At 44.8% G+C, this 27,413-nt stretch overlaps 1 protein-coding gene and 1 long non-coding RNA gene across 6 annotated transcripts in view; both read right to left on the bottom strand.

Annotated features, from left to right (window-relative positions):
- The window catches only part of Crim1 (cysteine rich transmembrane BMP regulator 1 (chordin like)), a 176,360-nt gene that overhangs the window by 88,033 nt on the left and 60,914 nt on the right, over window positions 1-27,413 (bottom strand). For 2 of the 5 annotated variants that reach the window (NM_015800.3, XM_006524603.4), the window contains 2 exons: window positions 8,345-8,587; window positions 7,194-7,314 (listed from right to left, as the gene is read on the bottom strand). The exons of 1 other annotated variant lie outside the window; for it this stretch is intronic. In NM_015800.3, coding sequence (NP_056615.1) covers window positions 7,194-7,314; window positions 8,345-8,587 — 364 coding nt within the window. Of the gene's footprint in view, window positions 1-7,193; window positions 7,315-8,344; window positions 8,588-27,413 lie in introns of those variants that run through there. 2 more of the 5 variants (XM_006524601.4, XM_030249892.1) reach the window with 1 other exon arrangement.
- Gm41620 lies at window positions 198-7,187 on the bottom strand. Its single transcript, XR_876966.1, has 2 exons — window positions 7,059-7,187; window positions 198-6,902 (listed from the first exon to the last, which is right to left on the bottom strand). It is a non-coding gene; the product is annotated as a predicted gene, 41620 (long non-coding RNA).

Here is a 27,413-nt window from a genome sequence, read left to right as displayed (position 1 = left end):
GCGCGTAAGGCTTCGATAGCCACTTTAGCAGTCTGAGTGCCTCATTTGGCCCTTTCTAAGAAGATGAAATGATTACAACAGCAGCCATCTTTCTTCCAGGACTTCCCTAGTGCCTTCTTCTCCCTTTCCTGTCGCCGGGTGGCTCTGTCTATTGCTCCATTATCTTCACGAATCCTGGAATTCCTAGGTTTCCCTTCTGTTTTGTTTTGTTTTGTTCTCCTAAGAAGTTCCTAACACGAATGTCTGGGGTTTCGTCCAATTGAGAAGATTCGGACAAGTCGAGGAACCCAGAGGTGAAAGCGACTTCTCAGATCATGCAACCCTTTCCTGCCTTTCTTCCTGGCTCAGAGCAAGAATCCGCTCCTTTCAGGCAGAGGCAGGCCTTGACTCTAGTGCCCCAGTTCATGTGACACAGCGAATATACGCCATCTACCAAATGCACTGTGCCCAGGCACACATCTGCTCACAGATGACAATCACAGAGGGAAGGTCTGGTCTCCTGAGTGGCTGCACTGGGGACACTATGGCGGTTGACAGTGACTTGGCTCACAGGGGACAAACCAGCCGGGTGGTTCATGCTCAGCCAGGCAGGCTCTGTTGCTGTTCTAGGCAGGGAGCTTGGTGTCCCACACACTGTGCCTGTGAGGAGGGAGCACGGGGTCGAACTTGCTAACTGGATTGAGCTGCAAGATTCAGCTTCTTTCCCTCAACTTTTCTTGGACCCTTCACGTGGTAAACATACGCTAAGAACTTTTTCTTGGCGAAGCAAGGAGCCACACATTAACATTTTCACTCAGGTAATCTAAAGATTTTTTTTTTAATTATCTTAGAGCTGGGAAAAAATAATGAACTTAAAAAATTTTGAGTTAAAAATTAAAAAACAAGATTTTTGATGTAGTGTCTCAAAAAACACGAGGTATAAATGCTCTGGGTTTTGGTTCTGGAAGGGAGTCAGGCCCTTTGGTCAAGAGAGAGGCAGGAGCCAAAAGGGAGCTTGGGAACCCGGCATCCACAGCATACACAACCCAGAACAAAGTCTATTTTAAGCTTCTGGGTATCATAAACAATGACTTAATTTATTTCAAACTCAAAATAACTGGCTTGCATTTTTTCTTCAATAACTTTTAAGGAAGACATTATTTATAGGTAGAAATTGATAACATAATGTTTCAGAACTTAAGAGTTTAAGACAACTCTCATTAAATTTAGAATGAATGACTACCCATACTATATAGTAAATGAATTCGTCAGTAACATTCAAAAAATACCAAAAGGCATGGAATGCTCTCCATAATTAGGCTGACTTCCAGTGACGTGTAGTGGTATCGCTGCCTCCAAATTTTAACAGTTTGCTGTCTGCCCCGTGAGTCTGTATCTTCAAACCTGGTGATTAATGACAGAGGCAAAGTGGAAACTTTACAAAAATGAGGTGTCCACGCTCAAGACGGCTTTAGAGTAGGGAAAGCAAGCAAGGAAAGAAACAAGAATAGTGGCGTGGCTGCTAGCCTAACAGACAGCCCAGCTAAGCTCTGCGTTAGGCTTGGTGACAGGCTTGGTGACAGGAGAGCATGGACTCACAGCTGTGCACCTCAGATGACTGCCACCCTCCAGATTCGCCTGGTAGATCCATTTCTCCCACACAGGGTGACCAGTGACTGGATTTCTATGCTCCATCCTTTACAGATAGCTTTTAGTTTTAAAATCTGACCTAGTCTCATGAATAAGATGTTCTGCGCGCCCCCTGCCCCCTTTCCCAACTCCAATGACAATCCGTTGTGTGGAGCAGAGAAAAACCCAGTATTTCTTAAGGAGAGAAGGTCTGAGTTATAGTCACCTAAATGATGCTTAAAGCTGAGGTGGTGCCCAGACAGACACCTTGCCATGTGCCTGCACTGAGACCTTCGGCTGGGAAGGGAAGAGGGCTGAGTACACGGGGAGAAGAACTACAAAGCCTGCCTGAGTTCCAGAAGACACAGATTCCCAGGGCCAGAAGAACACCAAGTGTTTGGAACAGGGTCACTCATCTGCGGGAACTTTCTTCAACCAGGACATCGGCTCTGAAGGGCACCTCTTTGTTAAATGCATACCGCGGTGGATTCAAATGGTCAGGAATTTCCTGAGGCGTCTTCCTTTGTAAGGTAGCACGCACTCCACTACTTTTCAGATACGGGATTATTCTGTGACTTGCCTCAACCATACATCATGGCAGAGACGTGGTCTAGAGGCACTCACTATAACACTTCTTCCTTCTGGCACATTCGGGTAAGTTTAGGATGGAAGACCATACACGATTTTCGCCTTCGAGCCATCCCAGCTGTTCTGAGACACAAATGGCATCTGGCCCAAATGGCCTCAGAGAACGGCCTGCCCAGCACCCCAAACAGTGAGACTTAGGGAGCCTCCTTGCTTTTGTCCTGCTCTTGGGGCTGGCTCGTTACACAGGAGAACCCAGGGATGACGAGAATCCTGAGCTGAAGGCAGACCTGTTCTACCCCTCATGCCGCCGAATGGCTGTGATTTGACTTAGCCGCACATTCTCTCGGCTTGCATTTTGCTGGAGGAATGGCGGAATGAGGAAGGTTTGTAATTAGCAAGGTATGTGACATAGTTAAGCTGTATTTATCACTGCTGTCCCCATGCTGATTAAGGACAGCCTTCCCATCTCCACAAAGACAGCATTTGCGTCCATTCACAAGACATGGCAGGTGTCTATTGCTGCAAATCCCCTATGCATGACAGTGTGTGTACATGCACAGGTATCATGAACGCACTCTCAGACATTATAAACACAGAGGTCACAACCTGTTAGGGCATCCCACTTCTCCTTCCGTTACTGTGCAGTGGTGCTTAAAGCCCCTGGTTGCTAATTTCTTATCTTTTTTCTTTCTTCTCTTGGAACGTAGGATGAGTTGCCTTAGCCAACATCACATACGGGTACCAAGAGGAAGGGACTGAGTAACATTTAGCATGCCTGCAACTCTGCACCAGGTTGCCAAGGAGTGATGGTTCTCAACAATTCATTCTTTCACAGGGAAGAGCGAGAGATACTCATCACCTTCACGAGTCACTCAGAACAGAAACAAAGAGCCCAAAATGGACTTTGGACCATGAAGAAAAAACAGAGATGCTGCAAGAAAAGAAAAGAATAACCCACATTTACAGAGGCCGGGGTGGGAAGGGAAATCACAACTCATCAGGGCAGAAGCAAAAAGCACGATCCAGGCCTGCTATGAACAGCTAGAGAGGGGAATCGAGCCCTGGTCTGATGCATGAACGACTGTAAATGGGTGGGGTGGAGTGTCAGCACACAGCTTAGGAGGAAACTCACAAGCCGAGCCAGGGCTCCCAGAAATAGGTACTCAGGAGCCTGGGTAGCTCAGACAGTACTGCTAGGAACAGGAGGAATTTACCCTTCAACATGGAGAGTCCCAACCAAACCCCTTTCGAAAGTATAATCGTATAGCAAACCCATGAATTCAAAGTGAATGCTCTTGGTGAGAAGTAAGTTTCAACAGCTGGACTTTCAGATATTTAACTCTCCTTGGTCTTAAAGGGCTCTCCCTCCTGAATTCTCTCACAATTAGATTTGCTCCAACTTCTTGGCAATGGTCTTTACAAGCCAGGGGAGCAAGTCCAATGCCTTATATATTAAGATTGTATACATGATTTTACATGGGGTATGCTGGTTTCCACTGTGCCACAAACTTGGTTTTCCTCATAAGAATAAAGGTATACAGTTTTTCTTAGAATGTTGTTACTATAGATCAGGCAGTTTTCTTTTTATTTCTGTTTTTATATGTTTGCTTGGGCTTTCATTTTCTTATCACAGTATGACTTATAAACTTCTTTCCTAAGAGAGACCCACTTCATATGTTAAGCTAAACACAACAGGGTCAAGCCCCAGCCTGATCATACAGATTCTGCATTTAGCAATGGTAATGCATACACAGGGGTGGGGTAGGGGAAGCTGACAAAATCGCTGACCTCTAAGAATATCCTTCAGCTGGTGAAGTTGTGTGTGTGTGCAACCATTAAATAATAGTGTAAGGAAATGTGTGATTAATTGACAGCACTGGACGGGCTACATCTGAATTCCCAGGATGTAGGAGGAGGTATTAGTACAAGAAGCCCGTGCGAATAAAATGGAATTTAATTGGAATCCTGCAGGATGAGTGATACCAGAAAAGGTGGAGTGGAGAGATAAAGGTGACTCCCACTGTGCTGAGGAGTGCGGGGCTAGGGGAGGCCAAGTTTGTACAGTACTGAGGCTGAGGCAGACGAGAACATAAAGAAGGGGTCTGGGAGAGCCTGCAAGGCTTTTTTAAAGTGAGACACACAGCACTCATGGGCTTCATTCATTCATTTATTCACTCATTCAGTCATTCTTTCATCCATTTCTAAATACAGGTTGGCCCTGTTGCATCTGTATACTAGAGGTTACAAGTACCCACATTTTGTGAAGCACACGGAACAGTGGGGACAAAATTAAAAAACCTAATGATGTCAATGTATTATGAACAGCGTTATGATAAGTAGATAAATGAAGAATTGCAGGGGAGCAGAAAGGTACACTTGAGACATCTGTAGGGGCTGAAGATGAAAGACACTTTAAAAGGAAGGAAATGGGATCATCAGAGAGGGTGGGCAGATGCAGCCCAGGTAACTGGGGATGGTGTGGGTGGGAAACAGAAGATGGGAAGGGGCAGCTGCAGCCCTTGAGCAGCATGAGAACATGGGGAGAGCACCGATTGGGCCGGAACAAAGGGTGAGTGTGTAGCAGCAAAGGGGACAGGCATGGGTCACTGCCTATCTAACACACAGGAAAGTAAGAGCTGTGAGAACGTAGCCCCCCTCTGCAAATAATTTACAGCGGGGCTCTGAATGACTTCCCTTTTCCTCGCTTCTTCAGTTCCATCATTAGAGACACATTCGCCCAGGACCACTCTTCAGGTGAACGCCCAAGTCAAAACTACATTAAAACAGTAACAGCCACCCTAAGGTTTCTGTTTCCCAGACTCCGGGAAGCTTGGGGCTGAAACAGGAGGCACCTTGTGCAACCTCTGCTGCAATGTAACATTTCTTCTAAGCACAGCTGGCAGGAAGCCATCCAGGTGGGGAGAAATCCAACCAGTGCCGCCTGGAACTCAAGTCCGCCTCAAAAAGGCAGCAGGACTCACTGCTGAGCCTAATTATTTGTGAGGTTTTCTTTTTAAGCTGAGATTCTGTGTCCTTCTACAGTTGCAATGCATTTCACCCAACAAGAGAGAGGGGGAAAAAGTCCCCCGGGACCTCCAACACACAGGAGGTGCTAAGTCACAAGTGTAAAAGTGAGCTGACACAATGTAACATCTTCCTTTTCATGGAGACCTTGCAGGGACATCTGTCACTACTAGCATTGCTGCATTGTTTTTGCTGGTGACTGGCGTATCTATGGGTACACTGGTGTTCATCCCCTGGCACATAGCAGCTTTGCATAAATGCAGCATCCTGATGTCGCAGAGAGGTTGTTAGTATGTCAAAACACTGTCTTCACAAAACTCTTTGTTGTCCCCTTCATGACAGTATAAAGGGCAACCCTAGGTTTTGCAGAGAAAGGCTAGGACACTAACAACCCCATGTATTTTATCAGAGGCAAGAAAAAAAAAAGCAACTCTGGGAAGAAACTCTAGGTGTCTAGTCTGATGACTGCAACAGGAAACTAAACTATTGTTAACCGCATCGCCCTCAGAAGGCTGGTCAGTGTTTAGTCTAGTGGTTCTCAACCTTCCTAATGCCAAGCCACTTTAATACAGTTCTTCATGTTGTGGTGACCCCCTAACCATAAAATGATTTCATTGGCTACTGTTAGGAATTGTAATGTAAATATCTGATATACAGGACAATTGGCGTGTGATTATTCGAAGGGGCTGAGACCCACAGGTTGAGAACGGTTGGCTCAGAGTATCTGGGAGGTCGCTTCCAGAGAGGATTAAGTGGGGGTAACCTTTTCTTGAATGTGGATGGTGGTGATGACTTGGCTAGTCCAATGGGACAAATTGGAGAAAATGACAAAGTTCCCCTCGTGCAGGCATTCCTTCTTTGCTTTTGGGCTGACTCGTGCTGAACTGCCCTGCCACACCCTTCCCCACAACGGACTGAAACCCTCTGAGCTTGTGAGCCAAAAATCACTCACAAGGCCATGGTCACAGCACAGAACCCCAGCAAACACATGTTTACTTTAACTATGGGCTATGGATATGCCTAGTGTATAGAACTGTTTTATAACTATACCTACTTGTGCAGTAGATAAAAATGCTAGCATGCCAAATGCCTGACAACTGGGACTAGAATGGAGACAAGGTTACAGGCGGAGCTAAATAAAGAAGGGTTTCAGCTCGTGGTGGTGATGTAGAACAAAGATGGTAAGAATGCAATGACTTAAGGGTACAAAAGAGTGTGGGGGGGGCAGCAATGACAAAGAAGAGGGACAGGTATCCTGGGGTAGGGGAAGTTGACTGAGTTTCCATGAAAGCAAGCACCATTGTTTTAATACTCTGAAGGTCATCAACAGCAGAACCCAGGGCCCTTGTGTCCTAAAAATACCGCATTCTATAGCACTTGACGGATTTCCTATTACTGAGATTAAAATGATCGCAGCTTGTCTCTCTCGAGCCAGGGGGCAATGTGTCTGATACCTCAGAGTTAAGAATTCAGACACCTCTTTGCCTCCATTAGAAATGGGCGCGAGGAGATGCATGGCTGCTGATGACCAGAGTCTGCCCCCTCCAACGAGCTCTGTGAAGCTGGCACTGTTTCATCAGACTGGGCACTTGGCTTAAACAGCGACTCAATCCTCTGCAAAGGATCAAATGGCATACCTCACTCTCATGGAGTCCTACGTACAGAGGGGACTGCTTGTCTACCTACTTCCTAGGACCTGGTCCCCCTCCCCCCACCCCCCACCCCCGCCTCCAATGCTGAGCAGCCTCAATCCTTAAGATTTAATGGCTTAACCTCATGACACTTGGCTTTGATGTGAGGAGAGACATATGTAAACAGCAGGTATAGTAACAGTCCACTGGTTCCTCCAGAGAAGCGGGCCAGGATTGAGTTTCCCAAGGGAAAGCAAGCTGCAGGCAGGCCTGAGAAACTATACCTGGGACGGTGCTAGCCAAGAAAGACAGAAAGGAAACTTGAACGGGTGCCGAACCAACCTTGCTGGCAGGGTACAGCAGCCATCCGCTGTGAGCCGCACTTGCGTTTCGTAGCTGTCCAGGGGGCACACGGCCTGCTGGACAGGGGGGCACTCCACGGTGCTGCAGTCCACGCTGAAAACTGAAAGGGGGCAAACAGAAGAAACACTGTTCACTGCGACGTCTACTTGGCATTCTGAATCCCCAAATGATATAACGACTCTTGACAAGTGTGCAGCTGACTGCTTCGCTTCCCTGAGACCCAGGGCCCATCCAAGGTTCTCCTTTCTTTCTATCAGTGTTCCACAATCGGGGTATGTCTCAAACAGAGGTCCAGAGTTAGGATGAGAACAGAGAGAGACCATGAAGTTATGAGATGGTGATGGACCAGCAAGAAGGATTTCTGACAGAGCAGATCAAGAGATGGACAAGGGATTGCTTTGCCTGAAGCATTTAACTATCAGTAAAACTAAAATTAATAATAATAATAAAGAAAAAAAACATTTTAAAAACCGATCAATCATTAGAAACTTGCAAAGAGGAAATCAGTAGAATCTAGACCTAGTCACAGACTACATTAGAGACGCTGGCACAAGGGCAAGGCTGTTAGATAAACGATAAAGCAAGAAACAGCTGCGACAGTGACAAGAATTCCAATACTGGCAAGGGAGGTGTGCAAACAGTCAAATGGCACAGTGCATGCTTCAAAGCCAAGGCGGATGGGGAGGGACTGCCAAGGAAGAAAATGGGGGCCATTTCCTTATAAAACATCTGCCATTCGAATGCACGTATTTATCCAAAAAGAATGGTTCTGGGTCTGAGTGCTTCAAAATGTCAAACTTCCAAGAGACAAACACATCTGCAAAGGAGGCCCTCTGATCGCCTGTCTGGGAATGAAGCAGGTAACCATAGGGCCACGCTCTTCCCACAACAACTCCATCATCAAACATATTTGCAAGAAAATACAGAAGAAAGAGAAAAGGGTGGTGGCCTCTCCAATGGGGCTTGTGCACCAGGGAATTATTCCTCTGGTTCTCTGATGAGAGTCCTGAAGTGAGAAGTTACCCAAAGCAGCAAGATTATGCGGGAGTAGAGAGGCCCAGGAAAGGCGAGCAGGGCCCTGTTGCCTTCTGCCACGCAGGGGTGAGGCTGCCCAGCCAGCGGGCGCATACCTGGTTTACACTCATAGAGGTCACAACACTCTCCCGGCTTCCCTGAGGCTTTGGACACTAGAATGTTCAGGTATCCTGGCTGGCAGACTTTGCGCAGACAGCCCGCAGGGTCGCACACGCAGCGGCTGGGTAAAGGACAGCACTCCCCGGGGGGAGCATAGCCCTCGATCAGAATGGAATCTTCAGGGCAACGTGGAGAGAACCGCACTTCACAGCGGGCCTTGCTGCAATCTGGCTTCTCTTCTAAATGGGAGAGAAAGAATTTAAAAGCTCATGCCCGAGGCAGCATGGGGGCACTTCTGTGGGAAGGACAGATTGTTCCAAGTCTATTTACTACCCAAAGAGCAGGGCAGCGAAAGAGGTCTGGTGAAAGTCTTCTGGCTAAGCATAGCCAACCATGGAAATCTCTCCCAAGATCTGCCCAAACGCCAAAATACAGGCCGGAAGTTCCCTCACTCCCTCACTGGGAAGAGTCAACATCTACTACAAAGCCCAAGCGGGGGCAAAGGGAAGACCACATGTGGCTCAGACTCAGGTCTGGACTAACTGTGAACCCAAGAATCTTAAGGTTTCTTTTTTTTGAAAGTGATATGTGTTCAAAACCAAAACAAAGACATAAATAAAACCTGACTACCCCAGGGACTGAAGACAATATGGACGCTAATGAGCATAAAGAACTCCATCTCCACACGAGTTTCAATGAGCTGAGCTGATTAAGATGTGTAATTCCATGATGTGCCGGTTTAACAAGACAGACAATGAGCCAAATTCCCCTGTAATTTTCCTACATGGCGTGTCTCAGCAGGGGCTCACTGGATACACGTCATCTTCCTTTCAGTAGTATCAGTTTCAGAGACGGGAGCTCCAACAAGTGTAGGATGGGGCCCGCAGAGCCCTAGCTTGCGAAGCCTCAGTCCTCGGGTCATTTCCTTGATTTCAGGGAAAGACGGGGATGCTCTGAAACCACACTACCTCAGAGTGTGACCTTTGAACGAGGTCGGTGTGCTGGATGATGATACTGGAGCACACACTTCCATAGCATCTAATTGACTCTGCTGATCCAGACCCAGAGAGAGAATCACAGAGCAGGGGGAGAGGCAAAATGACACCTAATATTGTAGATTAAAACAAACAAACAAAAAAACCCGAGGCAGGAAATCCAAGCAACTCCCTCATCAGTGGTAAAGCAAGAATGCAGTGTATCCCACCTTACACTGCACACAGTGCTGGAGACTACAGATATAACTCTCTTTCCCAAACCAAGCCTTTTTCTTTCTTACTCTCCATGTCTCTCTCTCAAAGGTTTCTTGTAGCGGCGGCAGACCTGGAACTCCTGATCTTTCTGCCTCTGCTTCCCAAGTGCTGTGATTACAGGCAGGTGACCTCTTACCTGGCTCTACCCTCTTCTTCCACTTAGCTGACCATTTTCCTTGTTACTAACTCCTCCCTGTCTAACTAACACCAAAACACTCAGGAGTTCACCCACACTTACAGTTCCGGGAAACTCACTCAGAAATATTCACTGAGCACCAATCGATTTGGCGGTTGGAGCGTACAAGGGATGGGGAGGGAGAAATTGAGATCGAGTCTTGCTCTCATGTGGTCTATGAGGTAGTAAAAGGTGATAGAGAAAAAAGATCGATATTATCAACAGCAACAAAGCAAGGCAGCAGAAGAGAGTAAGAGAACTGAAGACTGCACAGAGGGAGGGGCAGCTACAAGGAGGAGATCAGTGGTGGAATGAGGTTCGAGCCACAGAGATGCCCAGAAGAACTCTCCAAGAAGAGTCAAGAGAGTCTTGACTGTGGAAGGGGGTCCCGTTCTGCAACAGCAAGGCTTTGGCACTGCGCAGCCCTGGGGGAGTGAAGGGATGCGGGAAGAGGTGGAGAAGTTGTCTGGAGAGAAGTCGAAGCCACGCACTGTTTATACAGTGGGATCGTGTGTTGGACATGGAGATGACTTGGTTGGTAAGGTCACGTGACTTGTTTTCTGTCACTTAACTTATGACTGCTCCCTCCTTTTTCTGTTGGACAGCATGCTACTCTACCACGTCTATACTTCAGGCAGGGACAAATGTCATCTGTAAACCTCGCCCTCTCTTGCAACTGCTGCCATCAATCCAACAACCAATAAGCTTAAAGCTCGGTAGAAAGTGAAACAGCATCTAGCCTGAAGAGCAATAGACATTCAATAACACACACACACACACACACACACACACACACACACAACTTCTGACATCACTCCTAAGAAGGTCATGAAATCAAGGTTCAGGCAGGTCAAGCTAACTGTCCGAGATCATAAAGTTGGTGAACGGGCTGGGTTGACTCTGGTCTATCTGGTTCGTGAACCTCTGTCACAATGCGACTCTTGAACGAGGAATGCTTGCTGTTGGAGGCGTGCAACTCCTGAGTTGATTTATCTGGGCTTAACTTCTCTCCTGACTACAATGGTGGTTTCTGTTAAACCCCCATCACTGAACTCTCTCTTACCCAGTCCTTTTTTTCGTCATGGCTTGATCCTGGGAACCTCAAAGTCTACAAGCCCGGGCCACACGGGAATTAGCTCTACTCTCAAAACACCTAGCCGAGAACATTCATAATATAATCCCTAGACTATCTAGTGAAGAGACTGCGAGTCAGCGAGCAGTCCCATACTGAGACACCCTCCCACCGTCAGTAGAGAAACCCTCAACGTGCTGAGAAAGAGAAGGTTAATCTTGGTGATGGGGATCAACTTGGTCTTTGTAAAGTACACCCAGCAGACTTCTTACCTGGGAAACGCAAACCCTGATTTATAATAAAGAAAAGACCTAATGCTACCTGCACATAGCACTGGATCATTACAGTGGCTTATTTGTTATAATTATCTTGTTTGTTTCTTTGAGACAGGTTTGTTTCCTGTGTAGCTCAGGTTGCTCTAAGCTATCTATGTAGCTGAGGCTGACCTTAAACTTCTGATCTTCCTGTTTCTTCGTTCCAAGTGCTGGGATTACGATATGAACCTGTAAGGTTCATAGTTACCTCTCCAACTGAGTCCTAGCCGAACATTCTATTATATTGTATTCTCTGAAGGTTTGGTATATACCACCATCTTCCAACTCTTGCTAGTTCTTGATGCTCTTTAACATTCTCAACACTGTCATTTCCTGAAGTGTGTTCGGCACTTTAAGTCTGGAGAGACGCTGTACATTGGCGACGGCCATCGGACAGGGCAAGCTACCTAGACAGTGCTAACCGTAAGTGAACACAAGTGGATCAGGATTTTAAATCTTGGAAGTGTCCAAGAATGTTGAGAATGAAGGCTTAGTTTACCAAATGCTATTTCAACTTTTCTCAAGAGAATCATCCTGGTTTCCCCTTAACTAACACAATTAGCAGACACTAAAACATCCCGAGAATCGTGTTCTTAGGAAACACTGTTTTAAATGGTGGTGCGGACCGTGCCTTAAGATTTTTAAACTTAAACGCTCAAGTGTAGTAGTTGCTACTGTCCATCACCCTTGAACCCACTCTTCCTCTCCCTCCCCCATCTTTTGCCAGTGTTGGCCCCGTCAGTCTTGGCTACTTACATGGGTTCTTTCCAGGAGGATGTTTGCAGCTACCTCTTCGGCTGCTGCGTAAGACTTTTTTTTATTTTTGTTTAGAGAAATGGCCTCACTATGTAGCCCTGGCTGGCCTGGAACTCACTACCTAGACAAGGCTGGCCTTGAACTCAGAGAATTGCTTGCTTCTCCCTTTTGAATCCTGGGATTCAAGGTGTGTGCCAACATGCCCAGCTGATGCAAAAAACATTTTTATAAGCACGAAGTTAACTATCCTTTGATGCTCACACGGACCTTTCCCATACAACTTCCTGAAAAGGAAAGGGGGCAGATTTCTCAGGTATGACCAGGTGTCCTGGCTCTTCTGGAATCATCTTTACTACACTGTATTTTAGCAGGAGATAGAGAATTCATTTAAAACTCCCAATTCCCATCAGACTTTGCTGACAAGGCTTAGCTCTGTGTGCTCCTCTGTTCCTTTATGTTTTGGGATCTTTTTCTCTTTCGGGTTCTTGTCAGTCTTTTGGAAGAATCTAAACATCAAATACCAAATTCACTTCTATTTCTCTCTTGTTTTCTTACACACACATAAAAATATGACTTTCACATCATAGCCAAATGCTACTTTGTGTCTTAAAGGTTGTTTTTTTTTTTTAAACATGCTTCGCAATCTGGCCTGTTTTGAAATAATCTATAATTCAACATTGATTTCCTCTTTGAAGTTTTTCAGTTAAGTGTTGTAAAATTTCTGTGCTGCTAAGCTGGGGGGAGAGGAGCTCTCCTTTTGTTTAAATTTACTGATTTGTCACTAGAAACGCACATGCTGTGCAATGTTTTGGTTTTGTTAATTTCTTAAGATTTTGTGGGATTTTTTCCCCCTTTGCACACATGTGTGTACAGATGCAGTTTTGTGGGCAATTTTAAAAACACACGTGTTAGAAAGTAACATATACTCTACTGAATGCAGACTTTATATCATCCGTGTCTCACTCGAACTTTCGGTCAGATTTCTGCAAGCTCTCCCATGAGTCAGTGACTTCACCCAGCTCTGCTGTTTACCATCTCTCTTCAGAGCTGTGCTGTTAATAAGATGATTGGCAGGGACAAGGCTCAAGTCTTACACTGAGTTGGTAGACTGTGAAATGATGCTTTCAAAGAACTGAGATTTGTAGAACCTACAGATTCCTCCTTATCTCCTAACTGCTAATAGTTGCTTTTTTGCCCCCTCTCTGTGTTTGCTCAGCATCCAGCACGCACTCCACTCACTGGGTTACCATGGCATCAGCAACTGTTGGCTTGGCCCCTTCTCTCTGAGCCTGTTTCAAGTGCATAAGTTCTCTTGGAAATCTTTATTTATTCTTCTACATCTCTCCTGTTTGTTTTTAATTAAAAAAAAAAAGGAAACTGTAGCCATATCGCCAATTTCCCACGAATGAGAAAGGCATTACTTTAGTTTCAATTTTTTTTTAATCTATTTGAAAAGAGGTCCTTCTATACTCTTCCCCAAAAGCATTTAACAAATCTATATATAGTACTTCAACTAATTAGCAAGCTTTTATGTCTGGTTGCCATGGTAACATTGCAACTGGCATCTTATAAAAAAAAATTGCCCCAGATATATAGAGACTAAAGTGACAATATGGCTCTCAACAAAAATAATTAAAGAAAGATAAATTAGTTTCACCATATTAGTAATCTTTCTTTGGGGGTTGGTATGGTTATCTAGTATAAACTGATATAATAGTAATTATTATTATTATGCAAAGTGTTATCCCAGCCTAATCACTTAAATCTCCATGATAAGACAGTGGTTGCTTCTAGGTCTTTGCCAGGACAGGATACCAGGCAGAGAAAGTAAAACCGAAACTCCAAGTGGGCAAATGCATTTCAGAGTTTTCTGCTTGAAACTAGGTTTTTAAGTAAAAGGAAAATAACAGCTACTCGATGGTAAGTGGGGGGGAAAAAGAAACTTTAAAAGAGATAGGTAAAGTCACCCGGCCAGATTCTTCTTATCCTTGTGTATTTTGTCGAGGTCCATCTGATGGTGAAGCCTTTCTTCTACTTCAAAATCCATTGACACGGTCACTTTAAATAGCAGCAGGATGCTACACACTAGTTCCTACAGAGCAAGCAGCATAATGCGGACAAGGAAAACATGGAGTCTACTGCAGAGTTAATGCTGCAGGGTCCTCCTCCAACACTGACCCTGACTCCTTCTGCCTGTGGGCAGTAAACCCACCTTACAGGTACACCTCACTCTGACACATCTCTGGGAGTGCCAATTACTTCTAGGATAACTCAAAGGACCCCAGATTTGAATTCTTTGGACACTACAGAATTCAGTAAAAACACAGAGTATAAAGCCAAGAGGCAAAGAACCTACTACACTTGTGTGCCCCAGATCTCACTGCGGTGTACCTTACACTCTGCAGACTGGGAACAGTCTATGATCTTGACCTTGGCTGTCACAGGGGCCCTCGGCCACTTGATAGATCCTGTGATAGCGGACTAGTCTGTACAGTCCTCTGTGTCTGTCTTTCACTCATTCAGTTGACAAACATTAACTGAATGACTTGAACACGAAAGGAGCAAAGTCCTTGCTTTCTGGGATTTATAGCTCGAGAGGAGAGGACAGAGGCATTCAGACAAACGGCTTCTCAGCATAGTGCCAGGTGCCAATAAAGGCTCTGAAGTGTAATCAATAATGCAAGGGCCCTGCCTTATCCAGCAGAGTCCTTCAAGGCAGCAAAGGAAGAGAAAGCAGGGTGTGGTGGCACATGCGTCTGATTCCAGCACTCAGGAGATAGACAGAGTCAGGATACCACAAGTCTAAGCTCAGCCTGGTCTACACGGTGAGTTCGAGGACAGCTAAGGGATGGACCGTGAGAGCCGAGGGGAGCATATAAATACACATAGTAGCCAAGAGTGTTCCAGGACCAGGAAACGTTAAGAAAAAAACAAATAAACAAAACCTCTAAAGCAAGCTAGAGCTGACTCTTAAGAAGGAATATACACACGTCAGGGTTATGAAGAAGAAATCTAAACTGAGGTATAATAACATGTAGAGAATACCAATAAAACCTCACAATGCTAACACTGATGGGTGATATTTCTTATTAAGAATACCGTTGCCAAAGTTACGCTTAGAGAAACAGAAGAAAAAAAAATCTCTCCTAATTGAGGGCCTCCTGCAAGTTAGGCCTGCTGGTACCCATTTCAACTGGCCTACGAGCTTCTCAGTGAAAAAGAAATTACATTTTCATCTCTACCCTGCAGATGACAAGACAGACCCAGGGAGGCCAAGACCCGTGGCTGAGGACACATTAGGAGTGGCTAAGCTGCCAAAGTCCACAATTTTCTCTCTAGCTACTCCATAAAGCCAAAAGCACGGGTTCCCTGTTTGGCCTGTGTAGGACGCACATTTAGGCCCTGGCTGTGTTTTTGCTCAAATGCACAACCCATCATGACGTTGCAGTGGTAAGGAATACACTGTTTCTGGTTAGGCCTCACGGCCACACTGTAAGCTGTCCTGTTTCATTTGCTCTTAGCCAGAGAGACAGCACTGGGGACAATGCTTCCCTGTGTGCAGTGATAGGCTATTCTAAAGGCTTCTATAACAAATGTGATGCACATGTCATTCCTAGGGTTTTTTTTTTTTTTTTTTTCAGTTTAGAGGCCGACTCCTTTAAAAGCTACACTGGTGAATTCTTTTCAGTCACATTCCATGATTTTATCAGAACCTTTTTTGGCAGGCTTTGCTGTGAAGACTTGTTCTACACAATCATAACCCCAAGGGGCGAAAATTAGGCTTTTGTTGACACAGTCCCAGACATACTTCATATTTCAGCTCCTTCAGAAACTTGTACTTTCCCAGCCCTTTCTTTTACTCTAGGGTTGAGTTTGAACAGCAGCAGAATCTATGCTGGGACCACTTATTAAAGATGCCATATTAAAGTATTTTCAGTTGCCTCATAAAATCCCCCCTGCGTCACAGTGCAACGTAACTCAGCCCGAATACAAAGGAGAAAGTAATAAGGTATTTATTTACACAACTACAGCCTGTAATATTTTAATTCAGCGGTTCTAAACCCTGGCTGCACGTTAAAATCACTTACAAAGCTTTTAAAAACACCACTGTCCAGAAAGTACCTCACGTCAACGACATCTGAATGCGTGGAAGACGACGGGGCATGTGTGTGTATTTCAACAGCTCCCAGGCAATCTGTTGTGTCATTCAGGCGAAGAAACACTTCCCTACACCTTCAGCAAACTGAAAATCCTTACAAGCACATTCACCATGGATACAGAATTTGACCAAGGGAGTCTTCAAACACTCAAGGCAAACCCCAGTGCCCTTTGAAACTGGCCAGCTCAGAGCTCTGCATGTTACATGTCAATACATGTCTAGGTTCCCTTGGACCGCAGAGCTTGCCTAACCCAAGATGTTGCTGACCTGCCAGAGACTACAGGTTTGTTACTCCAAGTGTGGTCCCTGGGTCAGCAGCTGCAGCATTGTTACGAAGTGGGGGGAAGCCGGCTTGCTTAAAACATATTAACTGAGTGTGGCACTGCTGCTGAAGGGCAGAGCCTCCTTCTGGACTTCAGCAGCAGGACACAGGAAAATTTAAGATGGGCCAATCCAAGGCGCCACTTTTCACTGATCTTAGGGCTCACACGTCCGGCATATCCTAGGCATTTGCCAGAAATGAAAATTCTAAGACTCACATCTGACGTAAAGAATCAGAAACTCTGGGAACGAGGCCAACGAATCTGGGTCTGACAAATTTGACAAGGGATTCACTAGACCGGTCACTTGCCCCTTTGCCTCTCCTATCACAATTGCCTGGGAACCTAAACCCGAAGGCTCAGTGCACAGGTGTCCTACTCCAGTCATTCAAACTTTCAAAAGACTCCCAAGGCAAGGGAAGTGTGTGGTCTTGGTTGCTGCTTGCACACCTGTGCCTACCCATGTTCCACCCTCTCAGGAAATTCAAAGTTGTCTTAGTTCTCAGTTCGTAGAAAATATGACCCACCAGCTTCTCTGGAATCTTCTTTGAAGAGATCAGAGTAACCCCCGAGAAGAGGTAAAAAACCCGAGATCAGATTTTGACTGTGCTCGGTAGGCTTGGGGCAACAATGAAGAGGCAGCGACCTCAAATGTCAACTGTGTGCGTTCTACTCAACTTTAAGCACAATTTACATGTGGCAGTAGAATTCTGAGCCCAGAGAAACTTCATTGCATCATCTGCTAATTCATACCAAGAAAATATATTCGATTTACTGCCAGGCGGATTTTGCCATTCAAGCAATTATAGTTATACATATTCATACTCCATCATGAATTCCAAAATGTTACAATCTGTCTTTAAAAAAACTCTAGGAATAAGATTAGGCCTAAAGATAGATGAGAATAAAGGTACAAAGAACCAAAGGTTGGTTTAGAAATGATTCCTTTTACCTAATGAGGTCACCTTCTGTAGATACCCGATCCCTGTTTGTCATGTGCTAACCACACCCCTCCCCTGCCCCACCCAGGAATTGGGGGAGATGACTCCTAAGGAAAGTCTACATGAACTAAACACACAGTCAGTTCTGCAGCATCGTAAGAACACTCTTCCTAACAGCTTGAAAATGTCAGGTAGGTGTAAGCATTAGAGACAAAGAGCTCTCAGGATGGCTTCCACCATTCCAGAACACAAACAAAAATCTCCATTTTTTTTTTTTTTCTTTTTTGGTGGCAGCATCCTGTGACTCTGGTTGCCTTCCATGCTTCAAGTCCTCCAGGGCTGGATGCTGTAATGTATCCCTTTCTTCCAATAATGACACACAACCAGACGACAGATCTTAAATGTGCGAGAAGGCAGGGTCTGGTGTTCCTCAACTGTAAAATGTAGGGTTGGGACTTGTGTATGTTTTCCATGAACACACGCTATTCAGCCAGCTCTGAGGAACGTCTCCTACTCAGTCGGGTTCCAAAGTGCTTGGCCTCCACTCCTTCAAGAAGACCAATACGTGCTTGGTGAGTGAAAGGGCAGTCAATCACAGTCATTCAGAATGATAGGATGTGTCAACCCTCTGAAGTTTTACAACAGACAGACAGACAGACAGACAGACAGACAGACAGACACACACACATGGTGAAGGGGTAAGGAGAACATCAAATTGAAGGTTTTAATCAGTAATATTATCAAGAAGTTCCTTGGTCTCAGAGGTGATATATGAACTTGTAAAACAGCTTGGGAAGTTCTTTAAAGAATTTTTTTACACTGACCTGAGACCTCCAGAGTTGCATCACCACGTGACGCCTTTAAACTGAAAATTCAAGGAGGAATCAAACCGCAGGGATAAGGGACAGGTAGGGGGTGACGAGGGACATGCTGTTGCTATTCTGTCTTCACTGACGACACCAGCAGAAAACAAAGAACAGCAGGCTGTTTGACTGTGCAACTGGTAGTTCTCACGAAGGTTCACACATGCTGGAAACAGCCATGTGGCTTAAAATTATAAATAGATGTTTGGAAAAATATTTTGGCCATTTTTTTTCCTGCCTCCTCCTCTTTCTCTTTTTAACTTCCACCTCATGGAATATAATCTGTTTGCTTGAACCATTTATTTGACACTGAACACAGATTATTTTTGGCTCCTTTTAACCTTTTTTTTTTTTTTTTGTATAGGAGTCAGTATAGCCACCAAAGCTTAAGAAGCTTAAGAAGCGAGAACTGAGTTCAAATCTTGATGTTCTCTAACTAGCTGTGCCATCTTCAGCAAATGTTTCTGGGTTTGGGGTTTCCTTAAGTTTGTTATCAGCAAGATAAAGGAAGCTGCAAGAAACCTTGTGCTTGGCGCATCTCAGTGCTCATCAGTCAGCAACTTGATGGACACTGTTAATTACTACAACAATTTTAAGTGCATGTGTGTGCACACGCACACACAACTTACATAAAACACCTCTGCTATCCTATAGAAAATCGCACCATTTTAAGAGCCTCAGAATGCTCATGTGTTAAGATGAGAAATCCTATTCTACAACGCTGACTTGAAGAGTACACGAATATGTATTATTTCATATTATTTAGAACAGAACATCTACATACACGCCCGTTCTCAACCTATGGGTCATGACCCCTTTGGGAGTTGAATGACCCTTTCCCAGGGATTGCCTAAGACCTTTGGAAAACAGACACTAACATCATGATTCATAACACTAGCAAAAGTAGTTATGAAATAGCAGCAAAAATAATTCTATGGCTGGGAGTCACCACGGCCTAAGGAGCTGTGTTAAATGGTCATAGCATTAGGAAGGTTGAGAACCACTGCTGTAGCGGCCTTGTGACTTCTCCGTAGTTGTTTTAACTCTATTGCCTAATAAGATATCTCGGAAGACAGACCTGGTCATTATCGTGCCTGTTATTGATACGTTAAGGCTGATTATGAAACATAGACCAACTGTCCCTACATAGCACAGAATGTCTTGGTCATCTTAGCTCGTCAAATGCGTCTACTGTTTTATCCATTCCTTTAAGATGGATTAATTTGAGAAACGTGTAAATAAATTCGTCTACTGAGAAAGAAACACCTCATACAGGTATACTGACAGCCTGGCTTACAAAGACGTTAAACTACTGGGTGGGCCTGGGAAGACACCAAGTGTTCCCCAATACCGAGAAAGGCTGACAGCATTTCTATACTGACACTGGGTGATCTCGGTCTCTTGACACAGCCACTTCTGTGTCATGACTCTTTCTCTGAGGTTTTTCCACCCTTTCTGGGCTGTTTTTTCAGCTCCAGCACACACTTCCTAATCAGACTGGCACTTGGGGCAAGCCCCTGAGCTGGCCCCACATGTCTATGGCGTCTTTGTGTTCTTTGTGTACCCACAGCATAAACGCTGGTCCATAGTGATCGCCAAGAGGGCACCAGGGGACTACAAGTATGTGGGCTGCAGCTGAGCAAAGAGATGTGTTGACTTTCCACCCTGAACTACAACTTGACCTGGAGCAAAAACAAAAATAAAGAGATGTGTATTTTTTTCCCAGAAATGATAATTATAGTACTCCAAACTTCAACTACCAAAATGGAAAAGGCACTTCAAAAAATAATTTATTAAATAGGCACTTATATTCAAGGTAGCCCTTACATGGAAGTTATACATTTTTTTTTCTCTTTGTAGCCATTAAAGGGCTGGGCTCTTGTCTCAAAGCTGTATTTCAGAGTGGGGGAGGGGCAGAATGTGTGGGGGATAGTCCTCTAACTGATCACAGTTAATATGCTTTTTAAACATTCTTTTCCACGTACAACATAAGAATCACAGCTTGTACATCCATCTGATGCAACCTGTCTGAGGAACGTGAAGTCTGAAACACTCCTGGCACTAAAAGGAGAAGGTACAGTCAGTCCTTCAGGAAGTGCCCAAGCACCCTGGTCTATTTAAAGTCTTCCTTGCTTGGTCCTTTCATTCTAACCAATCTCCTTCTGAACCAATGACTCCCTCATCAGGGGGGAGTGGGATGTAATGCTCACTGTGCTGGTTTCTAGCACTTACCGGTTCTCACACTGGAATATGTCAGACGGCGTCACTGTGGAATCTCAGCCCAGAGTAACTGATGGGTTGGTCTGCAAAAGGGCTGGAGGAGGGCTGTGGCTAGCAAATCTGCAGGTTCCTTTGCAGGTTAACTGTGCTTGGGCGCATCCACCAGAAGACATTAGCCTCATAGAGCCTATTTTCCTCCCTCTTAGGAAAAGTGCTCTCTTTGCCTTGCCTGCCTGCTTGCCTGTCCAACAGCTGTCCAGGGAACTGGATCTAGACACTGAAGGACATGCTTGAAGAACCGCACTGAGGTCCCATTCCATATCATACTCTTTGAGATGGAACAGCATCCTCTCGTCTTCCTGATGGTACCACTCCTACAGAGAACCAGTACAGATGACAAATGAGATTTCTAGCACAAGGCTGCTGCTGCAGTGACTCTCAAATGTGTCAAAGGACACCCCCACACGGATCTAGACAGAATGAACTTAAAACACCAGGTGATTTATAAATGAACTAAGCTTACAAATTCACACTTCAAGATGTGGGAATCCATATTAAATTGCCTGGGCTTTGACACTGAAAATTAACTTCACAAATACTATGAGAAACTAGTTCCATGAACTGCTAGGAACTTAAATTCCTTTGATCTTTTTGCTTTTCAACCACTACTGTGTAGCCCTGGTCTATATAGTATTCCAAACTGTAGCAAGGGTGGAAGGAAAACACTTAGTTTTAGGTAGCAAGATTTGAAAAGTTGTTACCTAATTACTGCTGCTACCCTTATAGACATACTTTGGCACGTCCTCACCCACTTGCAAAGAAAGTGTGGGGAAGGCCATCTTTATTCTGAGTGGCCAAACCTCTAGTTACCATTTTTCATTTCTGTAAGGAAATAAGAATGGACCCATGGATCCCAGAAGGGTCACAAGTAGACCTCCAGGCAACAAATCCCAGCAGATATTTACCATTTGGACAGCACACGTATCTTGTTCTTGTTTTGTTTGAGACATGGTTTCTCTGTGCAGCCCAGGCTGTCCTGAAACTTCCTATAGAGACCAGGCTGGCCTCGAAATCACAGAGATCTGCTTGCCTCTGCCTCCCTAGGACTGGGTTTAAAGACTGCACACACTAGTACACCAGGCTCTTGCACTTTCAAGAGCAAAAGTAAACAAAGCATTTTGAAGAATTACTCAAGAAACACTCCAGCTGAACCCAAGTGCTACATCTATTTGTCAAAGGTACTTGGAAGAGCCACTTCCTCTCCCTCTTCCTCTCACCCTGACTGTAAAATCCTTGATAACCAACTACCGTGGAAGATGCCGCCGGAAGTTGGGCATTTTCACAAAAATGATGGTGAACCGGGAAATCTTGTCACCGGTGGGCCTAGGTTTATTTGGCAATACTCTACACGTAAGGATGTGGCAAACCAATGCAATCCCATGATTAAGAATGAAAAAGAGGTGTGCGAGAGATATGAAGATTTAGTTACAGGAGAGTGGATGACTGAATATGTTTGTTTGCAAATGAAGGTGTCAGGATGGTTCTGTCCTCGGGACTTCATTGCCAACATTAAGCTATTCTTTGTCAGAAATTCTTAGATATTTATGAAGAAAACAGTGGCTTAGAAAAGTCAATGACATACCAAAAGGTCACTCAGCTAATGGCCTGGAGCCAAGTCCCATGGGGAATCCTGCCCTGATTCCTACAATGACCCGGCCATTCATCATTACCCTGAGCTCCTTGGCCTTCAGTAGCATCTTCCCTGACAGTTATTCAAACCTCTCATATAATACTTAAGACCACTTAGAATCTAGTTTAAACATGATAGTTAAAGCTCCTTTGTCATTAAGCCTGATAAACATACAAAAATGACACTTTAAAAAAAGAGGTGTGGCTGAGGAAAGGTCTAGACATGGCCTGTTGTTGTACAGTCTTCTGACCAGCTGTCAGGCTGCCCACTCAGCACAGCTTCATCCTACGAGGCTCATGAACAAAAAGGTGAGGAACGCAAAGGCAGGTAGGCCGGCCTGATGAGGTGGAACCCTGGGATAATCTTTCTTGAGACTCAAACCCAAGGATGAACGCTCCCATGACAAATGTCTGTAGTCTCCACAGAACTTTCTCTGCAGCGACCCAATTCCCAGAGCACTTAGAGCTCTGGTACCTTCCCTTAGCCCTTCAGAACAGAAAGCCCGGGCAGAGTCAAGCTTATGACTAGGTAAAATGATAGGAGAGCTGGGGTCCTTCGGAATTCAAGATGGTAGAAGGACCGGTACAGAAGCCAGGAATCTGCTCCTGGGTTACCTCCAAAAGCGTTTCTATATGTAGAGCCCCTATGCTGCTGTGCCTGCCCCTTAGAGCTAGGCAACACAGCTCTCATCCTGTTCTGTTCCTGGCTTTTGAGATCAGCCCATGCTCATCTCCTTGAGAAAGCTGGAAAGCAAATGCTTATGATATGCAAATAACATCATATATCATATCGCATCACAAGCAAATAGCCTATCATATATGCTCTACCCAGATCTATGGCCTACGTAAATGAAGGAGCCGGCGGCAGCCTCCCTCTTGTATATCCTACCCCCTTTGTTGTCTCTTCTCTCTGTTCTTTCTTTCCCTATTACTACTATTTCCTTCATTTATAGCTGCTCTCATTCTCAGGGATATTATATTTTAAATTTTAGGTTTGATGTCACATCTGTTTATCCTCTGTCCCCATAGTAACTGTGAACAGAAAAATCCGCCTTGAAGAGGGGAAGTACTATAGAGGCTTTGGAGAAAAAGGGAAATAGATGAGGAGAGAGGGGGGAATGAGGAACAGCGGTGAGGGAGGTGGAGGAGGAGAAGGGGCAGCAGGGAGGAGAAAGGCAGGGGAGGGATGAGAAGCATTGGGAGGCGTCCAGGCGGGCGAGGAGACGATCCCAGCGGGTTTCTTTGGGGATGCTCAGAGCTTAGTGGCATAGTGACATGTGAATTTCTATCCTAAGTGGTTTTTAATAACAAACTTAGTAGCTACCTTTTCTCCCTGATTCACTGCCCAGTGTCGAGAGCTCCAGGACTTACACGACCATTTCTCTGACTCCTGGTTCTGCTTGGAGAAGGTGGATTTTTCAGGCTTGTCTGTGCAAGAATCTTCCTCCTATGGTGGCTAACAGAATCCCATCGGCCAGACAGGCCTTTTGGAAATACGCACACTGTTTGATACACGCGCTTCTCAGCATATATTGGGGATGGATGGGATTTTAATCTGGCCTCAAAGGCTTAGGAGAGATTTGAGATCTGTCAAGTGGCCCTCAAGACTAATGGCTGAATTACAAAAAAAAAAAAAAAAAAAAAAAAAAAAAAAAAAGCTCATGTGATTGCTGGGTCCCCTCGAATAGGCAATGACACTGTAAGAGATTCAGGATTTCCAAACAGGGGATGTCCCATGGTTACTTCATGAGCGGACTAATTGCTGCACCACACCACGGACTACAACTGCCCCAGAGAGTGGGATTCGCTTCTGGCCAGCGTGCTCTGCAGGCGTTTTCAGAAACTCTTCTTCTTGGGTTGTTATACATGCATTTCAGTGACTCAAGCTACTGCCAAACACAAGCAGAGCAGTATTTTAATTAGTACCAGATTTCAGTTCTCAGGATAAACAAACAAACAAACAAACAAACAAAACCGGATCACTTTCTAGGATCCCGTTGTTCCTCTTCACCCACAACATCAGCTCTCGGTGCCGTCTATTTCATCAAGAGAAACCTTTGACCAGTTCTTGACTTCCTATGTGTGTGATAATGAGCTAAAAACAACCGGGCTGTTGGCTTGTCACTGGGTAAATGCTCCACTCTGCACAGCTGCTTCGGAGCACATCTGATTCAAATTACAAATTACTATACTCGATGGATCTCCTGGGTCACTGTGTCATGAATAACTGAATTTGTGAGCGCTAAACTAGTGAACGGCGAGGGTCCACTGTGCTGTTTTCTGTGCAATGAATTTTGAATAAATCACGGTTGTTCATCTTCTGTCATAACCTACTGCCTAACTATCATACCCACTACCCAATTAGGAATGCAAGCAGAAGGCTCCACCTCATCATGGGGAGATGTTAGCTCTAACCCTGTATCACTATTAAGCCTCCTTTAAAATTATCACATTTATTGATATGGGTGTGTGGGTACATGTCAGGGGCTTGTCGGGGTTTTAGGACAATTTGAGGGAGTTGCTTCTCTCCTTCCACCCTGTCTGAGCCAGAGACTGAGGGCAAACTTCTTTGCCATCTCACTGCCGTAAGCCTCCTTTTGAGGTGGAGGTGGCTTATCAATTAATTAGCAATGCCAAGAGCCCCGAGCCCTTAATTATCCCATTGTAAAGAAATAAAATTATTAAGAAAACGATCTTTTATATGAACTTAGATTAGCATGTAGTCATGACTTATTATGAATAATAAAAAAAAAAATCCAAGCTGGACCTGCCAGAAATTACATGTAGAGCTGATTGAGTTGTTCAAGCAAGATTGAGGTAATGGATACATTCAGATATTTGCCTTTCTCAGCATTCCTAATTCAATAGCTTATGAAAAATGCCCAGAGCTCCATTCCTGACACTTACTGTAGGAGTTTCTCTAACAGTGATAGTGTCACAGTTTCAGCAACTCCGAGCTGACAGTTTTTGAGGCCCCAGTGATCGGCTTAGGTGTGCTCCTCAATGCCCTTCCTCACCCACACTCACCCGCTGGACAGACTATCACCCTGCCTCTAACATTTATGGAGCACTGGAGACATTCTCCCTCAGTGTTCTGAGGGATCTGGGATAGGGAACATAGATGGTCCCTAACCGCAAGAGCTTCCACAAGCTTTCTGCACCAAGCCAAGGCCATTTCCCCTGCAAAATCTCTCTTCCTTTCTGTCTCCATTCCTAACTTCTAGCCCCTTCCATGGACTCTGCAATGCATCGATTTTAAAATACACACACCACATCATTATTTATAGTTACGTCACGGAAATCCACGGCTAAAGTGATGCATGCCCATGAATTGGGAACTGGGTGTTGTAAGATCTGGGTTTCTGTGATATTTAACCTCTGGACTCTAGGCCCTAGAACACAGCAGGGGGCTAATCAGCTCGCTCTCTCTCTCTCTCTCTCTCTCTCTCTCTCTCTCTCTCTCTCTCTCCCTCCCTCCCTCCCTCCCTCCCTTCCTCTTTCTCATTTGTACACAATGTTTGGGGAAACACATGCATGCCATTTCATGTACATGGGTGTTGCTCCTTGCCCCCCCCATTGTGTAAGCAAGGGTCTTTTGGTCACTACTGTAGACCCCAGGAGTGCTGGTGTGGGGGCTCCTTGGGATTCTCTGGTCTCCATCTCCCATCTCACTGTAGGAGCTCTGGGATTACAGAAACATTTCCATGAAGTTTAACTTTATGTGCGGTCTGGGGAATCTGAAACTAGGTCTACTTAAACTGCAGAGCCATCTCCCTGGCCCATGAGAGGTTTCTTATACTAACGCCTGCCATGCAAATAACCCTTGGTGGTGGTTGCAATTATCACTAACTGTTGACTTCCAAATACACAGAACCACATCTACAATATAAACTCTAAAGAATCAAATGGTGCTATTTCAAAAATCAAGGGGCAGGGTAAGATTCACATAATTTACTGTAATAATTAGCCAACATCGGTCTAAAGCTCTAAAAAACACATAGTAAATTCACAATGCCTCCTGTTCCTAGCTACATAAGAATCTTGCTAAATCTGGGCTTGTAAACAGCTGCATATTTGTTATCACTACAGCTGGGTACTTGTTATCACTACAGCTGGGTACTTGTTATCACTACAGCTGGGTACTTGTTAGCACTACAGCTGGGTACTTGTTAGTACTACAGCTGGGTACCTGCTGGTACTACAGCTGGGTACTTGCTAGTACTACAGCTGGGTACTTGTTAGTACTATAACTGGGTACTTGCTAGTACTACAGTTGGGTACTTATCACTATAGCTGGGTACTTGTTAGCACTACAGCTGGGTACTTGCTAGTACTACAGATGGGTACTTGCTGGTACTACAGCTGGGTACTTACAAGTACTACAGCTGGGTACTTGCTAATACTACAGCTAGGTACTTGCTAGTACTACAGTTGGGTACTTGTTTGTACTATGGCTGAGCATGTGTTAGCACTCTGACTCTAGAAAGGTCTGCGCACAATGAGTTGAACATTACTACAGCATTGCACTGGAACCATATTGACTTTGCCAACCAAGGAATGTTATAAAATTGACACAAGGCTTAACCAGGCAAAGAGAGGGTGTGTCTCAAATACAATCAACTTGACGGACTTTTCTTGGGTTTCCTGGTCCAGTCTGGTTATTTTAAATAGTTAAAAGAATCCTCTACCGGAAGTCTAATGAGACCATGTGGTGTAAGAACAGGGTGGCGCTTATGGTTTCTAATATGCCACTATTTATCTCAAATACTAGGAAATATTCAAAAACTAGTTGTGCAAACAAACTACTGAAAGTCAGCTGTCATTTCAGAAGCAATGCGCAGTGTGTGGAAGTGGATTCTAAGGTATATTCAAGCCTGACTTAAACCAGAGGCTCTCACAGAGTATGAGAACTCTCCAGACTGAAAGCAATTCTCTCTTCCTCACACACCCTAATATCTTACTTCCTAAGTACTTGCCTCTAAGAGGGATAGTATTTCCATCTCCAGTTTTGGGGTTGACTTATTGAAGGAGACCGAGGAAGCATGATAACAGGGCTGTAGTTAAATAATAGATGTCAGCGTCAGAACCTATTCCGCCTCAGCAGTAACATGCCCTGTGACAAAGGACCACTTCCAAAGTATGACATGAGATGTCTGAGCGCATCACAGAAACCCAGTGGGCATCACTAAACTTGGGTCCTTAATCCATGAAGCTGAAGGGGTCATCTGTCTTTCTTTATTCCTTCTTTCTTTCTCTCTTGTCCAATGCCTCCATTTTTTTTCCTGATACAGGGTTTCTCTGTGTAG

Source organism: Mus musculus, chromosome 17 (genome assembly GCF_000001635.26).
Source record: "Mus musculus strain C57BL/6J chromosome 17, GRCm38.p6 C57BL/6J".
Classification (NCBI taxonomy): Eukaryota; Metazoa; Chordata; class Mammalia; order Rodentia; family Muridae; genus Mus; species Mus musculus.
This window is presented reverse-complemented; position numbering and strand designations above follow the sequence as displayed.